Source organism: Mastigoproctus giganteus, chromosome 3 (assembly GCF_048544385.1).
Source record: "Mastigoproctus giganteus isolate SK-2022 chromosome 3, ASM4854438v1, whole genome shotgun sequence".
NCBI lineage: Eukaryota > Metazoa > Arthropoda > Arachnida > Uropygi > Thelyphonidae > Mastigoproctus > Mastigoproctus giganteus.
Window position 1 is genome coordinate 129,410,094 of NC_143577.1, and position 17,324 is coordinate 129,427,417.

The following is a 17,324-nucleotide window of genomic DNA, read 5'->3' on the forward strand; positions in this document are numbered from 1 at the left end:
CCACTTTAAAATCTTGTCCTTTATCTAAACCTTGGTTTTCCAATAAATGTGCTAAGGCTGTCCAAGAGAAGAACGTTGCATGTCATAAATGGCTTGTTTCTAATTCTTCAGTTTCATTTTCTGCCTACACCAAAGCTCGCAACAATTGTAAAGCAATCATTAATCAGTCCAAATAGAGTTTGAACAGGCTAAGAGTAGAAAACTTGCTTCTTTCCCTGATGGCAGCCGAGCATTCTGGTCTCTTGCCAAAGCTATTGGCCGCAACGTTTGCCCATCTCTGCCCCCACCTCTGTCCAAACCAGATGGTTCTGTTGTCACTTCAGCCAAGGATAAAGCTGACCTGCTAGCATCCCATTTTTCTTCCAGCTCATGTATTAATGATCTTGGTAAAACACCTCCCACCATTCCTAACATGCTCCATTCAATGCCTCCTGTGGTCTTCCGTCAAAATGATTTCAGAAGGATTTTGATGAATCTTGATGCTAAGAAAGCACCAGGTCCTGATGGTAATTCTCCACTTGTTCTCAAAACCTGTGCTCCTGAACTTACTCCTATTCTTTGCCGCCTTTTTTCACTTTCTTATTCCAAAGATGTTTTTCCTTCTGCTTGGAAATTTGCTCATATCCAGCCAGTTCCTAAAAAGGGTGACAAATCCCTCCCATCCAATTATCGTCCCATTGCAATTACTTCTACTCTTTCTAAAGTAATGGAGAAATCAATTAACCACCAACTCTTAAACTATTTAGAAACCTTCCATCTGATCAACGATCGCCAGTATGGATTCCATCAGTGTCGATCGACTGGTGATATTCTGGCTTATGTTACCCATTTATGGACTAATTCAATGGAAAGGTTCGGTGAAACACAAGTAGTTGCTCTTGACATCTCAAAGGCTTTTGATCGTGTTTGGCATAAAGTTCTTCTAAACAAGCTTCCATCTTATGGTTTGCCAACTGTTTTTAGTAATTGGTTATCCATTTTTCTCTCTGATCGCTCACTGAGGGTGATGGTAGATGGCTCTCTGTCTTCTAACTTCTCCACTAATTTCGGTGTCCCCCAAGGTTCAGTTCTTTCCCCCACTCTTTTCCTCTTGTATATCAATGACCTTCTTCCATTGACTGGAAATCCTATCCATAGTTTTGCTGATGATAGCACATTACATTCCACTTTCAATTTTGAGAAACCTTGTCCTGCTGAATTAGCTTCAACTTCTCGAAAATCTGCTACCAATTCCTTAAATGCCGATCTTCAGGTAATTCTCCAGTGGGGCAAAGACAACTTAGTTGATTTCAACCCTTCTAAAACTCAGTCTTGGCAAAAAAGGATTCTTCTGCTCCTATGCTTATCTTTAGTGACACTCCGATTTCTAGGCAAAATGATATATCTCTTTTGGGGATTACCCTGACTTCTAATCTCTCTTGGCACAAGCACATTACAAATATTGCTTCCTCTGCATCTAAAAAACTTGGTTTTCTCTTACGCTCTCGGCATTACCTTTCTTCCAAACAGCTGCTCACTCTGTATAAATCGCAAATCCGCCCTGCCATGGAATATTGTTCCCACATCTGGGGTGGTGCCCCCAAAACCTCTCTCAGGCTTCTTGATTCCATTCAGAAGAGGGCAGTTAGGTTAATTAATGATTCATCTTTAACAGAGTCTCTCCACTCGCTTTCTCATAGACACACTGTTTCTGCTGCATGCCTCTTCTACAGATACTTCCATGGGCACTGTTCATCTGAATTGGCTTCTATAATTCCCGCTCTCTCTTTCAAAATAGTCCGAACACGTGCCGCCACCAGTCAACATCCATTTACTGTCCAACTTCTAACCCACAGAACCAACTTTTCATCTTCCTCATTTATTCATTCAACTGCCGTTTTCTGGAACAACCTTCCTTCATACGTATTTCATACATGAGCTTAAGTTCAAGTCCAATGTCAACAAATATCTTCTTTCGTCTTCTCAACCTCCAACCCAAGCACGGTACTAAGTACTATAGGTTCTAATACCTCTCATGTTTGGGGTTCACATAAAAAAAAAAAAAAAAAAAAACATATCCTGCTCAGCTTTTCAAAAGTTCAATTTGGCAATTTGGTAGGAAAGATGGGGGAACACTTGTATCGATGCGACATATCACACGGGTAATGATCACTGCCCAGTGAATTGTTTGTTTGTTTGTTTGTTTGTTATTTGGTTTTAGGGGCATTAGCAACTAAGGCCATATTGCTCCGGGAATATGCGGTGGTCATTCCCTGACCTTTCCGCATCTTCCGTATTTGGTGGTGGCCGGCTCAAACCCCGGTCTAATCAAGAAGCGTGTGCTATGTACTGCTGCTCCTTCCCACCTGGCACGGAGGCATGCCCAGTGAATTGCTGTGAATGGTCCATCCAAATAGAGGATATATGGCTGCTGAGCACAGAGAGACATTATCAATAGCTGAACGGAGCACACACTTATATGCATCTTCCTGTAGGAAGATGCATATAAGTGTGTGCTCCGTTGTTTAAAGTAGTAGTAGTAGTAGCAGCAGCAGTGGCATTTGATGCAAGAAAGCAAGTGTATGAGCTTATGCAGCATCAGCCAAAAAAAAAAAATCACACCATTCCCTCCAAATGCCTGTCCAGTTCCTCCTTAAATTTATTCAACCTATCAACTTCCACAACGACAGATGGAAGTTTGTTCCAGCAATTATCCACCCGCTGGCTAAAGGCAAATTTCCGCACATCTAATCTACATCTGTCTTTTCTTAATTTGAATTTATGGCCCCTTAGGTTCGTAATCCCATCAGAATTCAGCGTGCTCAACCCATTCAAGGCCTTATACACCTCAATCAGATCACCGCGCAGGTGCCTAGTCTCCAACCACTGCAATTTGCAGAACTTAAGCCTCTCTTGGTAAGAGGATCCCTTCATTCCCCTCACCAATCTTGTTGCACCTCTCTGTACACGCTCAAGTAAATCTACATCCTTCCTAAAATGAGGCCTCCAGACCTGTATGCAGTACTCAAGGCGTGGCCTGACCATTGCCTTATACAGAGGGATAATCACCTCCTTTTCCCTGCTAGCAAAATTCCTATATATCATTGATAAAACCCCATGACCTGCCCTGGCAGCCTGTCTGCATTGCTCAGAAAACTTCATATCTGACTGCACAATTACTCCCAGGTATGACACAAGTTATCAGATTGTGTTGATCGAGTAATTTTTCGATAGTTTGTGGCTTCCCCATAAAGGATGGTGACTGTTAAGGTCTCCTACAATGCAAAAAGGTTTAGGAAGTTGTCTCACTACTTCTCCTAAGTCAGCATAGTTTATATTTTGGTTAGGTGGCAAGTATAATGAGACTATGGTTAAATCAAAGTTAATGTTGACCCGTGCAACAACTGCCTCAAGCTTTATTTTTAGTGGGATTGGTTTTGAGGGTATCTGAGAGTTGATTATCAGAGCTACACCTCCAAGTGCAAAATTGTTTGGATTGTGTGGAACACGATCTTGACAATGAATTATGTATTTCTGAAGGGAAACAATTATGTTTGGTGCAAGATTGGCTTCCTGTAGACAGAAGGCAATAGGGTCATATTGTGAAAGGAGATCTCGGAAGTCGGAAAAATTACTGTGTGTAATAGGTAGATAATATTGGTAGAAGGTAAGCATTGTTTGGGTTTAGTGGAACTCTCGACTTCTTTTCGAAGGATGGAAGGTTTTTACATCGCTCAAGTTTACCTTTCCCCTTCTTTGGGAAATAAGGTTTCCCTGTATCCATATCCTCATTGGTAAACAGTTCTAAAACCTGTTCATCATCTTGATTTAAATTGTCTTCTGAGTCCATGTATTCTGCTGTTGAATGGCATCTGGTTGTACTGTGATTGGCAAATTTATGACTTTGCTTAGTTTCTTTTTCGTTTGGTGTGTTGGTACTGGGGACAACAGTGACCTTGCCCATTCAGTTAGTGATTTACTTGGTGGTATAGTTACCTCTGTTTGGGTAGAAATTGATGTATGTTTTGTGCATAAGTTGGCTTGTTAGTATTCAGAACCGGTAGGAATTTTTCAGCCTCTTGATAGGTTACCTTATGTTCTGTTTTGTGCAGCTGTTTTTTTTTTTTTTTTTTCACATTTCCAAAGGGGACACTCCTTGGAATATGCTGGTTGTGCCTCTTTACAGTTAAGACAGATTGGTGTTGCCACTGTGCAGTGGATCTACATGTGGCACAGGCAGCTGCTCCTCTGCAGACTGTCTGGTACTTGTAGCAGCATAATGGGTTAGGGATGTAAGATTTAACTTGGCAGTTAAGATAGCCTGCTTTTATCACTGTTGGTAGTTGGGGTTGTCAAAAGTGAGTATTATGTTCCGTGTAGGAACTATGCCGTTTTTCTTTATCATAATTCTTCTGACATTAATGACTCTTTGGTCTTGTAATTCTTCTTTTAGCTCTTCGTCTGACACGTTAATGACATCCCATTTGTGATGACACCTCTTGACGTGTTCAGGGAAACGCATGGTAAAATGGTGACAGACTTTCCACCAAAAGTTTTTAGTTTTTTGTGGGTTCTCAGACTGTCGAGCAGTGGAAACTTCAACCAGTAGGTCTCCTGATCTTAAACAATGAACTGTCTTGGGAGTACCTATTGTGCTTTCTAGTCATTTCTGCGCTAGGAATGGAGCCAGTTTTCCAATCGGTTGTTCTTGAGTGGAATGAATGATGAACCAACCCATAAGTTCTTGTCAATATCTGGAAAGTTAAAATTCCCCTTGTAAGACATTCTTATTTCCTGGCCTACTCTAATACTCTGTATAGATGTTTCACAGTCATTTGGCCTATAACACACTCTGACTCTAGTTTTTGTTTTCCCAGTACTTATGTCACACCAAACTGACTCACCATTGCACTTTCAACCTATGTCAACTGGCTGCACTGCCTTCGATTTAACATGCTTCTTATCTAAGAGCATACTCCCCATCTTATCTGTCCTTTCTATACATGTATCCCAATATTCAAATCTCCTTTCCTGATGTCTGAGTGACATCATGTCTCCGATATCCCCAAAATGTCTTCATTTGATGACTTATTCACCAAATTCATCAAATTTATTTTCTATGTTCCTAGTATTAGTGTATATGCAAGTGTATATGTATCTATTCTTATTCTTAGTTACTCTAACACAGCTCATGCATTTACTTCTTTCATGTTAACCCACAGCAGGCTTGAAATCACCGACACCATGCTTCCCAAGATGCTGCTGTTGCATGCTCCAATGGAATCACCACAAGAATCATTTTCACCTCTGCTTGCACTATCAGTTTTCTGACCCACCTAGTGTTAGGTGAGTTGGAAAACTGGAGAGCCTGTGCTGTAATGATAGTTCCTGTAATGAAAGCCTGTGCCACAGTAATGATAGTTCCAGGATATTCTGAGGAAGGTTGGGATAAGCAGTGTTATGAGGAATAACTGTGCTTTAATTATCATGTAGCTGTAAGAAAACTAACGTTATTTTTTATCATGGGCTGGGGAACTGTAGCCCCTTTAACCTAATCTGAAACTACAACTGTTCAAGAGGCCTTTGCCGCTAATGTTCAACTAACAAACTGTTTAAAGCACTCAGGCATGAAGAGTTGACCAAATGGATAGAATAAAATCACAATTTGATACTAGGTTGCTTGAAATGATCAACAATTCCATGGGTGAGCTAATGGATGAAAAATTTTAAATTAGTGAAACACACTCCCATTTTTTAAAAAACGGAAAAAAAAATTTTTCATATTTTATTGCACATGTTTGAAACAAAAATTTATAAGTGCTTGAAGCATTATACACTTTTTTTTTTTTTTTAACAAGCGCTTATGAATTTTTGTTTCAAATATACACAATAAAATATTTTTATCTCAAATCTGCCTTTTAAAATGTGAGGGACCTCAGTGTTCTCCCCACAAAATTTTGTCAGCCGGGTGGCATTATGAAGTAGCCGGGCAGGGAAGTGTAATACTTCACAATATTATTAGTAAATTAATAAGAGGAGTTAACCTCAATATAGTACGTGGAACACTTCCGTATGATACCCTCCAGAAATTAAAACGGAAAAAACGAAAAAATCGACAACTTACCGGTCCATTAAAGTAAAATATAAATAATTAAAGTAAAATATAAATAATTAAATAATCAATTTAACACAATTCAAAATCAATTCAAAACAATTAAAATTAAAATTAACGCAATTAAAAGAATAACGAAAATATTCAAAACGATCTTCCTTCCTGAAGCTGACAATGCTTTTCGACCGACTGTCGTGATCACAGGAATGAAAATCACCGAATCAGGCTAAACCTGCAACTTAAATAGTGATTATGTGTCTTCGCGCATGCGCGTAAAGGTCCACGCATCGGAGATCAAATATGGCCGCCGAACATTAACAGAATTCTCGTGTAATTTAATTTCCATGGTTTCTGCAATTAATAGTCGCGTATAATTACGTTGAACGTTAAGTATTTTGGCCTCGTTAAATAAAAAAGTATGTTTTTCGTTAATGGCATGAAAGGCTAATTCTGACGCTGCTGAACGAGAAGCACGAACTGAGGCTTCGTGTTGATTTACACGAATATTAAGAGAAAACCGCGTCGAACCCTGATAAGACGAGTCGCAATCACCGCAAGAAATGTTGTATACTAGATCATTAATTTGTGTTGCGAACGCGGAAAGAACCGAGCGATTGTTCAGTATAGTGTGTAACTTCCGTATAGGCCTAGCTATAATTTTAAATTCGGTATCTTTAAAGAATCTGTTAAGCTGTTTGTGCCACTGTTCAACATATGGGACAGAAATAAAGTATTTTTTGATATTACTATTGTTGATTGGTGCAGTATTGCACCAATCAACAATAGTAATCACCAATCTTATTGACTATTTCATTCACTTCCTGTCTCTCCAGTAGTATACAATCGATACACACAATTATGGGAGATTTTTTGAATGGCTTGGTACAAAATTACATTAAATCTACACTAAGGTACTCGGCCCAAAGTTACCATATTTCTTTCCTAAAATATTGCCTTCAAAACAACATCGTTCCGAAGTTTGCCAGGGTGAATTTAAATCAAAAAATTTCAGGCATAAAACAACTATCACTGGCGACATCACGTAATATTGTTAAGCTTGCCTTAAAATCTCGATATTCGGATAAACAAAAATACCTTTCCCAGGTTAGGAAGCTTCGCGATAAATTAAAAAATTATCTACATCCGAACGATTGGTCTGTATTGAAGACCTCCATAGATTTGCGACGGGAAGCACAAACCTCAGAGATAAAAAACAGACACGTTAATAAGTTGCAAACATTATCGAATAGTTCAAGACACGTTCATGCGAATTCTAACACATTGTCGCGAGCTTGCGACCAAGTTCACACGAGTTGGGTGACATCCCCCCCACAGACACATAACGCACTACCACAGAATATGTCGGCTAGTTCACGAACACCCCCTCACCCAGTATCCAACGAACCGACATATCAACAGGTTACAAATCTTTCCTCGTGTACACTATCGCAGGACCAGATTTCACTTTTATCCAAAGGATTAAATTATAATTTACCACCTCGAAAGCTGCCAAAAAAACAATGCGTAATTGATATTGAATTTGGACTTCGTAGTGTTCCACAAAAAGATGTATTTATTCAACAAGTTAACCAAATAGTGAATAACATAAAAGAAACGCGACTTCCTAAATTGAATACACATGACAGTTCAGCTTTACGAGAACTTCGAGAAAATAAGGACATTATTATACAGAGGGCAGATAAAGGAGACACAGTGGTAATACTAGATAAACATGATTATATTAATAAGTTAGATTCAGTTGTGTCTGATACCTCCACTTATCGTGAAGTGGACCCGACACTGTTTACCAATTTGGTAAATCAATACAATAAAACGTTAACCACATATCGTAAAAACGACTACATTACTATGGTTCAGTTGAAGGAATTGAAGTCCAGAACATACAATATTCCTGCACCTTTTGGTCAGGTAAAATTACACAAGCCTGGATTTCCGATTCGACCTATTGTTTCCTACAGGAACTCGGCATTTTCAGCCTTAGCCACATATGTATATAACATTATAAAACCTTTTAGACAGGTTATACAATTTGGGATTAAGAATTACGATACATTATTTAATAATCTTAAAGACTGTAGACTCGGCGACAATGACAATTTATTCTCATTAGATGTTACCTCATTATATACGAATGTAAACGTTGAATACACATTAGATATTATTTGGGATATGTTAAATAAAAACTCGACACCGATTAATTATACGAAGCTGCCTATTAAGGAAATTTTTCACTTAATTAAACTATTAGTTGAGGCTAACTACATCACCTTTCGAGACAAGGTGTACAAACAAATTTTTGGATTACCAATGGGTTTGAGCCTGAGTGGCTTAATGTCAGAGATCTATCTCTCAACGATTGAGCAGATACATTTGACACCTTTTCGTCCCCGTATCACATACTATGGGAGGTATTTAGACGATGTTCTAGTTATTACCGATAGTAGTACTATCCAAGACATTTTACATTCGTTTAATAATATTCATTCTAGACTCAAATTTACATTGGAAAGGGAAGATACGGATACAAAATCATTAAACTTTCTAAATTTCACGCTTACCCGGGACTCGAACAAAATACAATTTAGCATCTATCGAAAACCCACAAACACCGGTATGCTTCTACATTATAATAGCTACCACCCGTTCACCTACAAAAGATCGATTATCTTTAATCAATTTCTAAATGCCTATAAATATTCAACGACGGATTCTGCTTTGGACTCAGAAATACAAATATTAACTAGCAGATTCTTGAACAGGGGTTATCCCATTAACACAATAAATCGAATTAGGGTACAAGCTAAGGATAGGATACAAAATACTGCACCAATCAACAATAGTAATATCAAAAAATACTTTATTTCTGTCCCATACGTTGAACAGTGGCACAAACAGCTTAACAGATTCTTTAAAGATACCGAATTTAAAATTATAGCTAGGCCTATACGGAAGTTACACACTATACTGAACAATCGCTCGGTTCTTTCCGCGTTCGCAACACAAATTAATGATCTAGTATACAACATTTCTTGCGGTGATTGCGACTCGTCTTATCAGGGTTCGACGCGGTTTTCTCTTAATATTCGTGTAAATCAACACGAAGCCTCAGTTCGTGCTTCTCGTTCAGCAGCGTCAGAATTAGCCTTTCATGCCATTAACGAAAAACATACTTTTTTATTTAACGAGGCCAAAATACTTAACGTTCAACGTAATCATACGCGACTATTAATTGCAGAAACCATTGAAATTAAATTACACGAGAATTCTGTTAATGTTCGGCGGCCATATTTGATCTCCGACGCGTGGACCTTTACGCGCATGCGCGAAGACACATAATCACTATTTAAGTTGCAGGTTTAGCCTGATTCGGTGATTTTCATTCCTGTGATCACGACAGTCGGTCGAAAAGCATTGTCAGCTTCAGGAAGGAAGATCGTTTTGAATATTTTCGTTATTCTTTTAATTGCGTTAATTTTAATTTTAATTGTTTTGAATTGATTTTGAATTGTGTTAAATTGATTATTTAATTATTTATATTTTACTTTAATTATTTATATTTTACTTTAATGGACCGGTAAGTTGTCGATTTTTTCGTTTTTTCCGTTTTAATTTCTGGAGGGTATCATACGGAAGTGTTCCACGTACTATATTGAGGTTAACTCCTCTTATTAATTTACTAATATTATTATCAACGTAGAACATATTGAGTATTACAGCTCTGATTCATACTATCTAATTAATTCACAATATTATAAAATTTTCTGTTATTTATAAATGTGACTTAAGCGATTCAGAACAAAAATTAATTGCATAATTTAACATTATATGTTCCTGTCGCATTGACCTCGATCGCATAGTATGTTTGAATTCATATTGATTGAGATCAGTGAGCAGTACCATATGGTACCGCAAGAATCGTTTAAATTTTAGCTGAGCGGTCAGTTAAATTCACCAGGAGGTGCACCCATTCAACAGGTCCTGGGGAGAACACTGGGACCTTATAGCCCAGTGCATTTTATCATCCAGAAAATATGGTACTTCCAAAGGTGGACAAGGTCAACGATATTGAAGGCAGAAATGAATGAGAACTTTTATGACTTTGTAAATAATATGTTATAGAGGACGAATTTATATTTATTATTATTATTATTTATTTTTTTTTTTTCTTAATGACAGAGATTAAGTCCTGTTCTTAGAATTCTTTCGGAATTTTAATGCAATCTGCCGACCTGTTAAGAGACTGAACAACCAAAGGTGTAACAGCTTTGTAGAACTTATGAAATCTACAGAAGGAAGGGCTTTATTTCAGATTTATCACTGCCTGATATATAACAGTTTTAACAAATAATTGACAGAAATATAAGACAATGATAATATACAGTGCTTTAATTTCTAATGATGAAACATTAGTTGTAAATGAATGAGTTCACCCTCAGTTGTAAAGGAATATATATATATATATGAATATGAGTTAAGTTAATAGGGGTAAGAGTTTTTAAAGGTAAAATATGATATACTAGCTTATCAGGTAAACGAAAAACCATATCGGGTACCCAACGTGACCTGGAAAAAATATATAAATATGCCATGACATAAGCAATAAATTATAAAAATATATAAAAAATACCATTAAAATGCTAATTATGGCAATAAGATACATTGAAAGGGAATTTTTTCGAGGGCTAACCCTTTCAATGTATTAACCATAATTAACGAGTTTCTGTAGTCATCGTCCAGCATAACTATGTCCAAATATATGTAAAATAGTAAAATAGAGCCAAAAAGTAGTGACGAGAATAAAATTATGTTGATTAATCCCAAATTTAGCAGTAAGCTGGCAAGATGACTGTTAGCTCGACGGATAGCCAAAATTTAAATTTAAATTAGAGAGTGAGCTATAATTATTATTAGGCATATGTGCGTAGTTGATAGTAAATGCAGTCACGGTAGTCTAAGCAAAAGTAACAGTGGAAGCTAGCTAGCGCTAACAAAGGCGAACGGAAAAAGATAGAAGGATAGATATAGTACCTCAATCCCCCTCGAATACTCTAATAGTTCATGAGGTATGAATAACTAGGGATATATATATATATATATATATAGAGAGAGAGAGAGAGAGAGAGAGAGAGAGAGAGAGAGAGATTCTAACACATATGATAATTTCAAAGGCACACATAAAGCTTTCAAAGTTTCTTTTGAAAGCAGAGTCCAAAAATTCCATAATTTCAAAGGTATTAAAATTTTCCCTGAAATTTATTCCTTGGTGACAACTGCCTAGTGTCGTGAATACCTTTTTTTCTTGGTGACAACTGCCTAGTGTCATGAATACCGTTATCAACCAAACCCACAGTTCCACTTTAATGGACAATTTTCACCCTTGTATCCAATGGATTTGATACATTTACAATATTATTGAAATTACTGCATTAGATAGAACTTACTCTTGATTTACTGGTAACTGTAAATGGCTTTCATCTGTGTGGACTTTCTTTGATACAGGTGAACTCTGAAAGAAATACAAACTTAATAACAGATACAATATTCAATTAATTCTCAACTGCAGTGATTTGTTCTGATACCTCACTCAATAGTTACTAATTATAGTTTAATTCTTTAAAAATTTCATATATTTTATAAATTTATCTATATACAGGGTGTCCATAAATTATTCACCTGATTATGAAGCTCAATTAAAATTTTATTTTTATAAGTATTAAAACAGTTTACTGCACTTAATAAAGCACCTCAGAGAATTTCTTATCACACAACCACACTTCAGCAAACCTCCACAAGGGCATCTTTGGTAGCACACAGAATGTCAAGACAGTAGCTGATTTCATTCCAAGTGTTTTGAAGCATCTCTTAAGAAATGGAACTCACTGCCTGTTCAATCTGGTCTATTAACTCTGTCATGTTTTACCTCTTTTTGCACACAACTTGTCCTTTACTTAGACCAATACAAAGAAATCCATAAGTGTGATATCAAGAGGAATTTGTTGTTCACATTCTCAACCATATAGATGAAGAAGAGTACTTTCTGGAAATTGTTGTCTTCAGTGATGAAATGATATTCCACCTATCTAACACATATCTAGTAAAGGTAACAGACACAATTGTCACACATGGGGACCTGATAATCCCCCCACTAAGTTCATGAACACGAGCATGAGAGTCAAAGGGTAAATGGTGTGCACAGTCCTTCAGCCATGTGATTGGGCCATTTTTCTAACATGAAAACACCATGAGCTATACAAGTTACCCATGTATGCTCAAATTGTATGCTGCACTTTGACTGGAAGATATGCAGCCACGTGTGTTCTATATGCAAGATGGGGCACCACTGGAGCATGCAAGTGCATGATTTCCTCAATAAAAAATTTACTAACTGATGGATTGGCTGGGATGGTCCTATTCCATGGCCTCTTCTTTCTCCCCTCAGTTATCACACCTATAGATTTCTTTGTATGAGGCAATGTAAAGGAAAAGGAGCATGCAAAAAAGTTAAAAATGCCACAGAGTTAAAGATCAGATTAAACAGGCAGTGACTTTCATTTCTTAAGAGATGCTTCAGAAGCCCTGGAATGAAATCAGATAATAATTAAAAAAAGTGAAATCATCATTTTTAATTTCTAATTACACAGACAGTTTATAGTTAAAATTTAGTATTTTCTTTCGATAATATATATTATGTAGATTATTTATATATTCCTCATATACTATATAGGTTATTTAATAAACTATAATATATTAAAGTAGCTGTTAAAATGTCTTCATTTTTACTTTTCGTTTGCCTTCGAGGGCTGTTACTTCGCCAAGTCACCTTATACTTTTTGTCACTACTGTACTTGTAGTGTAATATTCACTCCGTGTAGAAGGCTGTTTCTTTTTTTAGCATACGCCCATTGGCATAGCGCTAGGGAAAACAGCAGTTGAAACACTATTCCATCTTTATGAGTCCGGCTGATTCACATCAAGAGATCGTTACTCGATCGGATCAGACAAACATCGTGGATATAATATTTATAAAACGGTGAGAAAGTATATGACTTTCGGAGAAAAGAGAGTAATGACAATTAAGAAGCATACTTCAGGGTGAAATCTGAACCTTATAACTACGGGGTGATTGTTGTCTGGAAATTCCTTGTGTAGGAACGAACGGACTTTAGATCTAGTGACTACCACTGGGCAGTCTGGAAATTCCACCCCATGCAGATGTGAAGTTCCTCTTTCTCCTCATAAATTCCATTTTTCCCTGTGTCAGGTCTCCAAAATAACAGTCCCTGGGATTTTCATTTCCACACGAAATTAGCCTTTTGACAAATAAAAGCATTGGAAACTCTAAAAGGGGGGACATATATATATATATATATATATATATGCAGATCGGAGACAAAGAGAGGAGGGACACAGGGACGGTGAGGACGGACGGACGGACGGACGGACACACACACACACACACACACACACACACACACACACACACACACACACACACGCATGCACGCACACGCACACGCACACACAGAGAAGGACAGAGAGAGAGGGAAAACGGAGAAAGATACACAGAGAAACCCAGAAGGAGACAAAGAAACGAAGAGAGTCTTGTCCCGAGCGAAGCACTTCTTTTTTTGAGGCTATCTCGTAAAAACGTCTTGAGAATCTTTTGCTGCTAGCTCCTGTTCCTAGACGTCTATCCCTGAATATTGCAAAGTTTATTCAGGTAAATTTCACCCTATATTTACACATGATAGTTAATAGAATGAAAGTGTCAGACATTAATACATAACTCTTTATTTAGTAGAGTCCACTGAGAAACAACCCTCCTCACAGGAACATTCACTAAGGTAGTGTCACCTTACAACACTTAGAAATTAGAGTTTAAGATTAGCAAGATCCATTTGTATTAATGGAATACCATAAGTTATGACTGTTAAACCTGTATAGAACACTTACAACTACACCCAGATACTCGAACTGGAGGATGATTGTTGGTTTCAATATTAAATTTTAAAATATAATTTTGAAATTGAAATTTAATTGAAATCCAACAATCTGCAGGATGATTGTTGGTTTCAGAGAGTATGGGCAGCAGTGCCAACTGAAGATCACATGAAGAATACAGACAAGTTTGTACACATATATCATTATCGTTTTATCCTTTTGATAAGAGATAGAGCTCTTATATAAAAGTATATAACCATATCATTTTACACCTGTTTGTATCTAGAGTTAATAAACCATGTTTTGTTTAACCATCCTTGCCTCTTAGCCATTCTCTTACTACACGTTACCCACAGCACGAGTTTTATAGTAAAAGAGGTTGCATAGTTCTGCAGCATTCTGAGGTCTAACTTATAGGAGGATTTCAGACTGAATAAACACAATGCCGATTTTGATGTTGCATATCTATTCTCCACATTTCAGAATAGATCTTGAGAACATGAGATTGTTGTCCTAATATATGCAGTCACAAAAGAACTGGATGCAGGGAATAACTTTGATATTATATACTTGGATCTTAGAAAGGCTCTTGATACTGTTGCACATGGAAGACTGCTGCACAAATTGGAGCAGTGTGGCATTGGAGGCAAATTGCTGCTATGGATAAAGGGGTGGTTGAGGGGGAGAAGACAGAGAGTGGTAATCAATGGACACTGCTCATTGTGGACTAATGTTATTAGTAGAGTCCCTCAGGGTTCAGTATTGGGTCCATCATTGTTTTCTGTATTTATAAATGATATTGATGATGGTATATCAAGCTTAATGTCCAAGTTTGCAGACGATACGAAGGTTGGCAGGGTTGTCAGGGACACTACTGACACTATGCTACTGCAACAGGATCTGGAAAAGTTGAGCAGATGGGCTGAGAGGTGGCAAATGAAGTTTAACATTGACAAATATAAAGTACTACATATGAGAATCAGCAACCCCAGAGCAACGTATCAACTCTGTGGTACCACACTGACAGTGGTAGAGAATGAAAGGGACCTGGGGGTGGTTGTGCAGGCAGATATGAAGTTTTCTGAGCAGTGCAGACGGGCTGTAAGAGTAGCTCATGGTGTATTGACGATGATATATAGGAATTTTTCTAGCAGGGATAAGGAGGTGATTATTCCCTTGTATAAAGCAATGGTCAGACCACACCTAGAGTACTGTATACAGGTCTGGAGGCCTCATTTCAAGAAGGATGTAGAGATGCTGGAACGAGTACAGAGAAGGGCAACAAGATTAGTGAATGGAACAAAAGGGTGCTCTTACGAAGAAAGGCTTAAGTTTTGCAAATTACAGTGTCTGGAAACTAGGCACTGGCGAGGTGATCTGATAGAGGTGTATAAAGCCTTGAATGGTTTGAGCATGCTCAATGCTGATGGGATTCTTCCTCTTGCTCAGAATAATCACCTGAGAGGGCATAAAATCAAATTGAGAAAGGACAGATGTAGGATAGACGTGAGGAAATTTGCCTTTAGCCAGAGGGTGGTTGGCTGGTGGAATAGACTTCCATCCCTTGTCGTGGAAGTTGATAGCCTAAATAAGTTTAAGGCTCAGCTGGACAGGTATTTTGAACGAACAGAGGGGTGAAGTGGAAGTGGTTATTTTTTATTTATTTATTTTTATTTTTATTTTTTTTTATTTTTTTGGCTGATTCTGCATAAGCTTGCTTTCTTGCATCAAATGCGCCTACTAATGCTAATGCTATATAAACCACTAGTCGATCATATAAAACACACAGGCGTTTTCTGGAACATCAATATTAATGAATAAACTTGCCCGGAAACCTTAATGTACACATTGCATTATGAATAATATTAAGAGTGAAATGTCCATTTTACGAATGATGTCCAGGTGAACCCCTGTGGAACGTAACACCGCCCCTAATAAACTATATTAATGATATGGATAATCTTTGGTTCAGAGGTGAAAATGATATTAAAAAGATGGGAAACCTAAAATACCAGAACTTACTTCCCAACTGATTATGTGTGTTAATGAATGAGATTAACTAAAAAGGTGTGGATGAAAAACAGGTTAAAATTACATTACACAGAGGAAAGTGCACCTTACTCTATGCTTGTCATATGGGAATCACTATATAAAATCATTGTTGAACTCTTACTTCAACATTGATTCTGAACAGGGAACTTTCAATTCATCATGAATTGGTTCATAATGGTAAGGAAGGAAAGAGTTTCTATATATGTGATTCTAGATCATGAAGCAATTTGACCATGCATGTTGGAAATTCTACATCATTCAGATTCCATGATAAATAAACAACAATATTAAATTGTAAAGCACATATACTAAATACATATATTGATGAATTTGTAAGTGGAAAGTAATTTGGTGAAATAATGTTATTGCCGAATAAATATTTGGTTGGTGACGAATGAACTGGATGTATTGGCTGAGTTCAGGTGTATGTAAGCTGGCTTGATGATAATATATACAATACGCACAATTGCCCCAGGAATGAAAAGGACCAGGGGGTAATTGTGCAGGCAGATATGAAGTTTTATGAGCAGCGCAGACGGTCTGCAAGAGTAACTCATGGTGTCTTGTCAATGATATACAGGAATGTTTCTAGCAGGGATAAGGAGGTGATTATCCCCTTGTATAAGCAATGGTCAGACCATACCTTGAGTACTGTATACAGGTCTGGAGGCCTCATTTTAAGAAGGATATAGAGCTGTTGGAACGAGTACAGAGAAAGGCAACAAAATTAGTGAATGGAACAAAGGGTTGCTTAAGTTTTGTAAATTACAGTGTCTGGAGACTAGGCACCTGCGAGGTGATCTGATTGAGGTGTATAAAGCCTTGAATGGTTTGAGCATGCTCAATGCTGATGGGATTCTTCCTCTTGCTCAAAATAATCGCCTGAGAGGGCATAAATTCAAATTGAGGAAATATGGTTATAGGATAGATGTGAGGAAGTTTGCCTTTAGCCAGCAGGTGGTCGATTGCTGGAACAAACTTCCACCTGTCGTTGTAGAAGTTGATAGCTTAAATAGATTCAAGGCAGAAATTGACAAACATTTGGAGCGAGTGGATGGGTGAAATAAGGGGTTTTCTTTTTTTGGCTGAAGCTATATAAACTTGCTTTCTTGCATCATGTGCATTTGCTAATGCAAATGCTACTACTATATACATACATAGACAATACCATAATTGATGTTGAGGGTCCTTGAGGCTGTCAGAAACATTCTCACAGATA

General features: G+C 37.4%; 1 protein-coding gene across 1 annotated transcript in view; it reads right to left on the minus strand.

Annotated features, from left to right (window-relative positions):
* Positions 1–17,324, minus strand: part of LOC150088267 (centrosomal P4.1-associated protein-like) — a 452,284-nt gene that overhangs the window by 353,885 nt on the left and 81,075 nt on the right. The window contains exon 3 of the mRNA XM_090370091.1: positions 11,554–11,618. Coding sequence (XP_090226217.1) covers positions 11,554–11,618 — 65 coding nt within the window. The remainder of the gene's footprint in view (positions 1–11,553; positions 11,619–17,324) is intronic.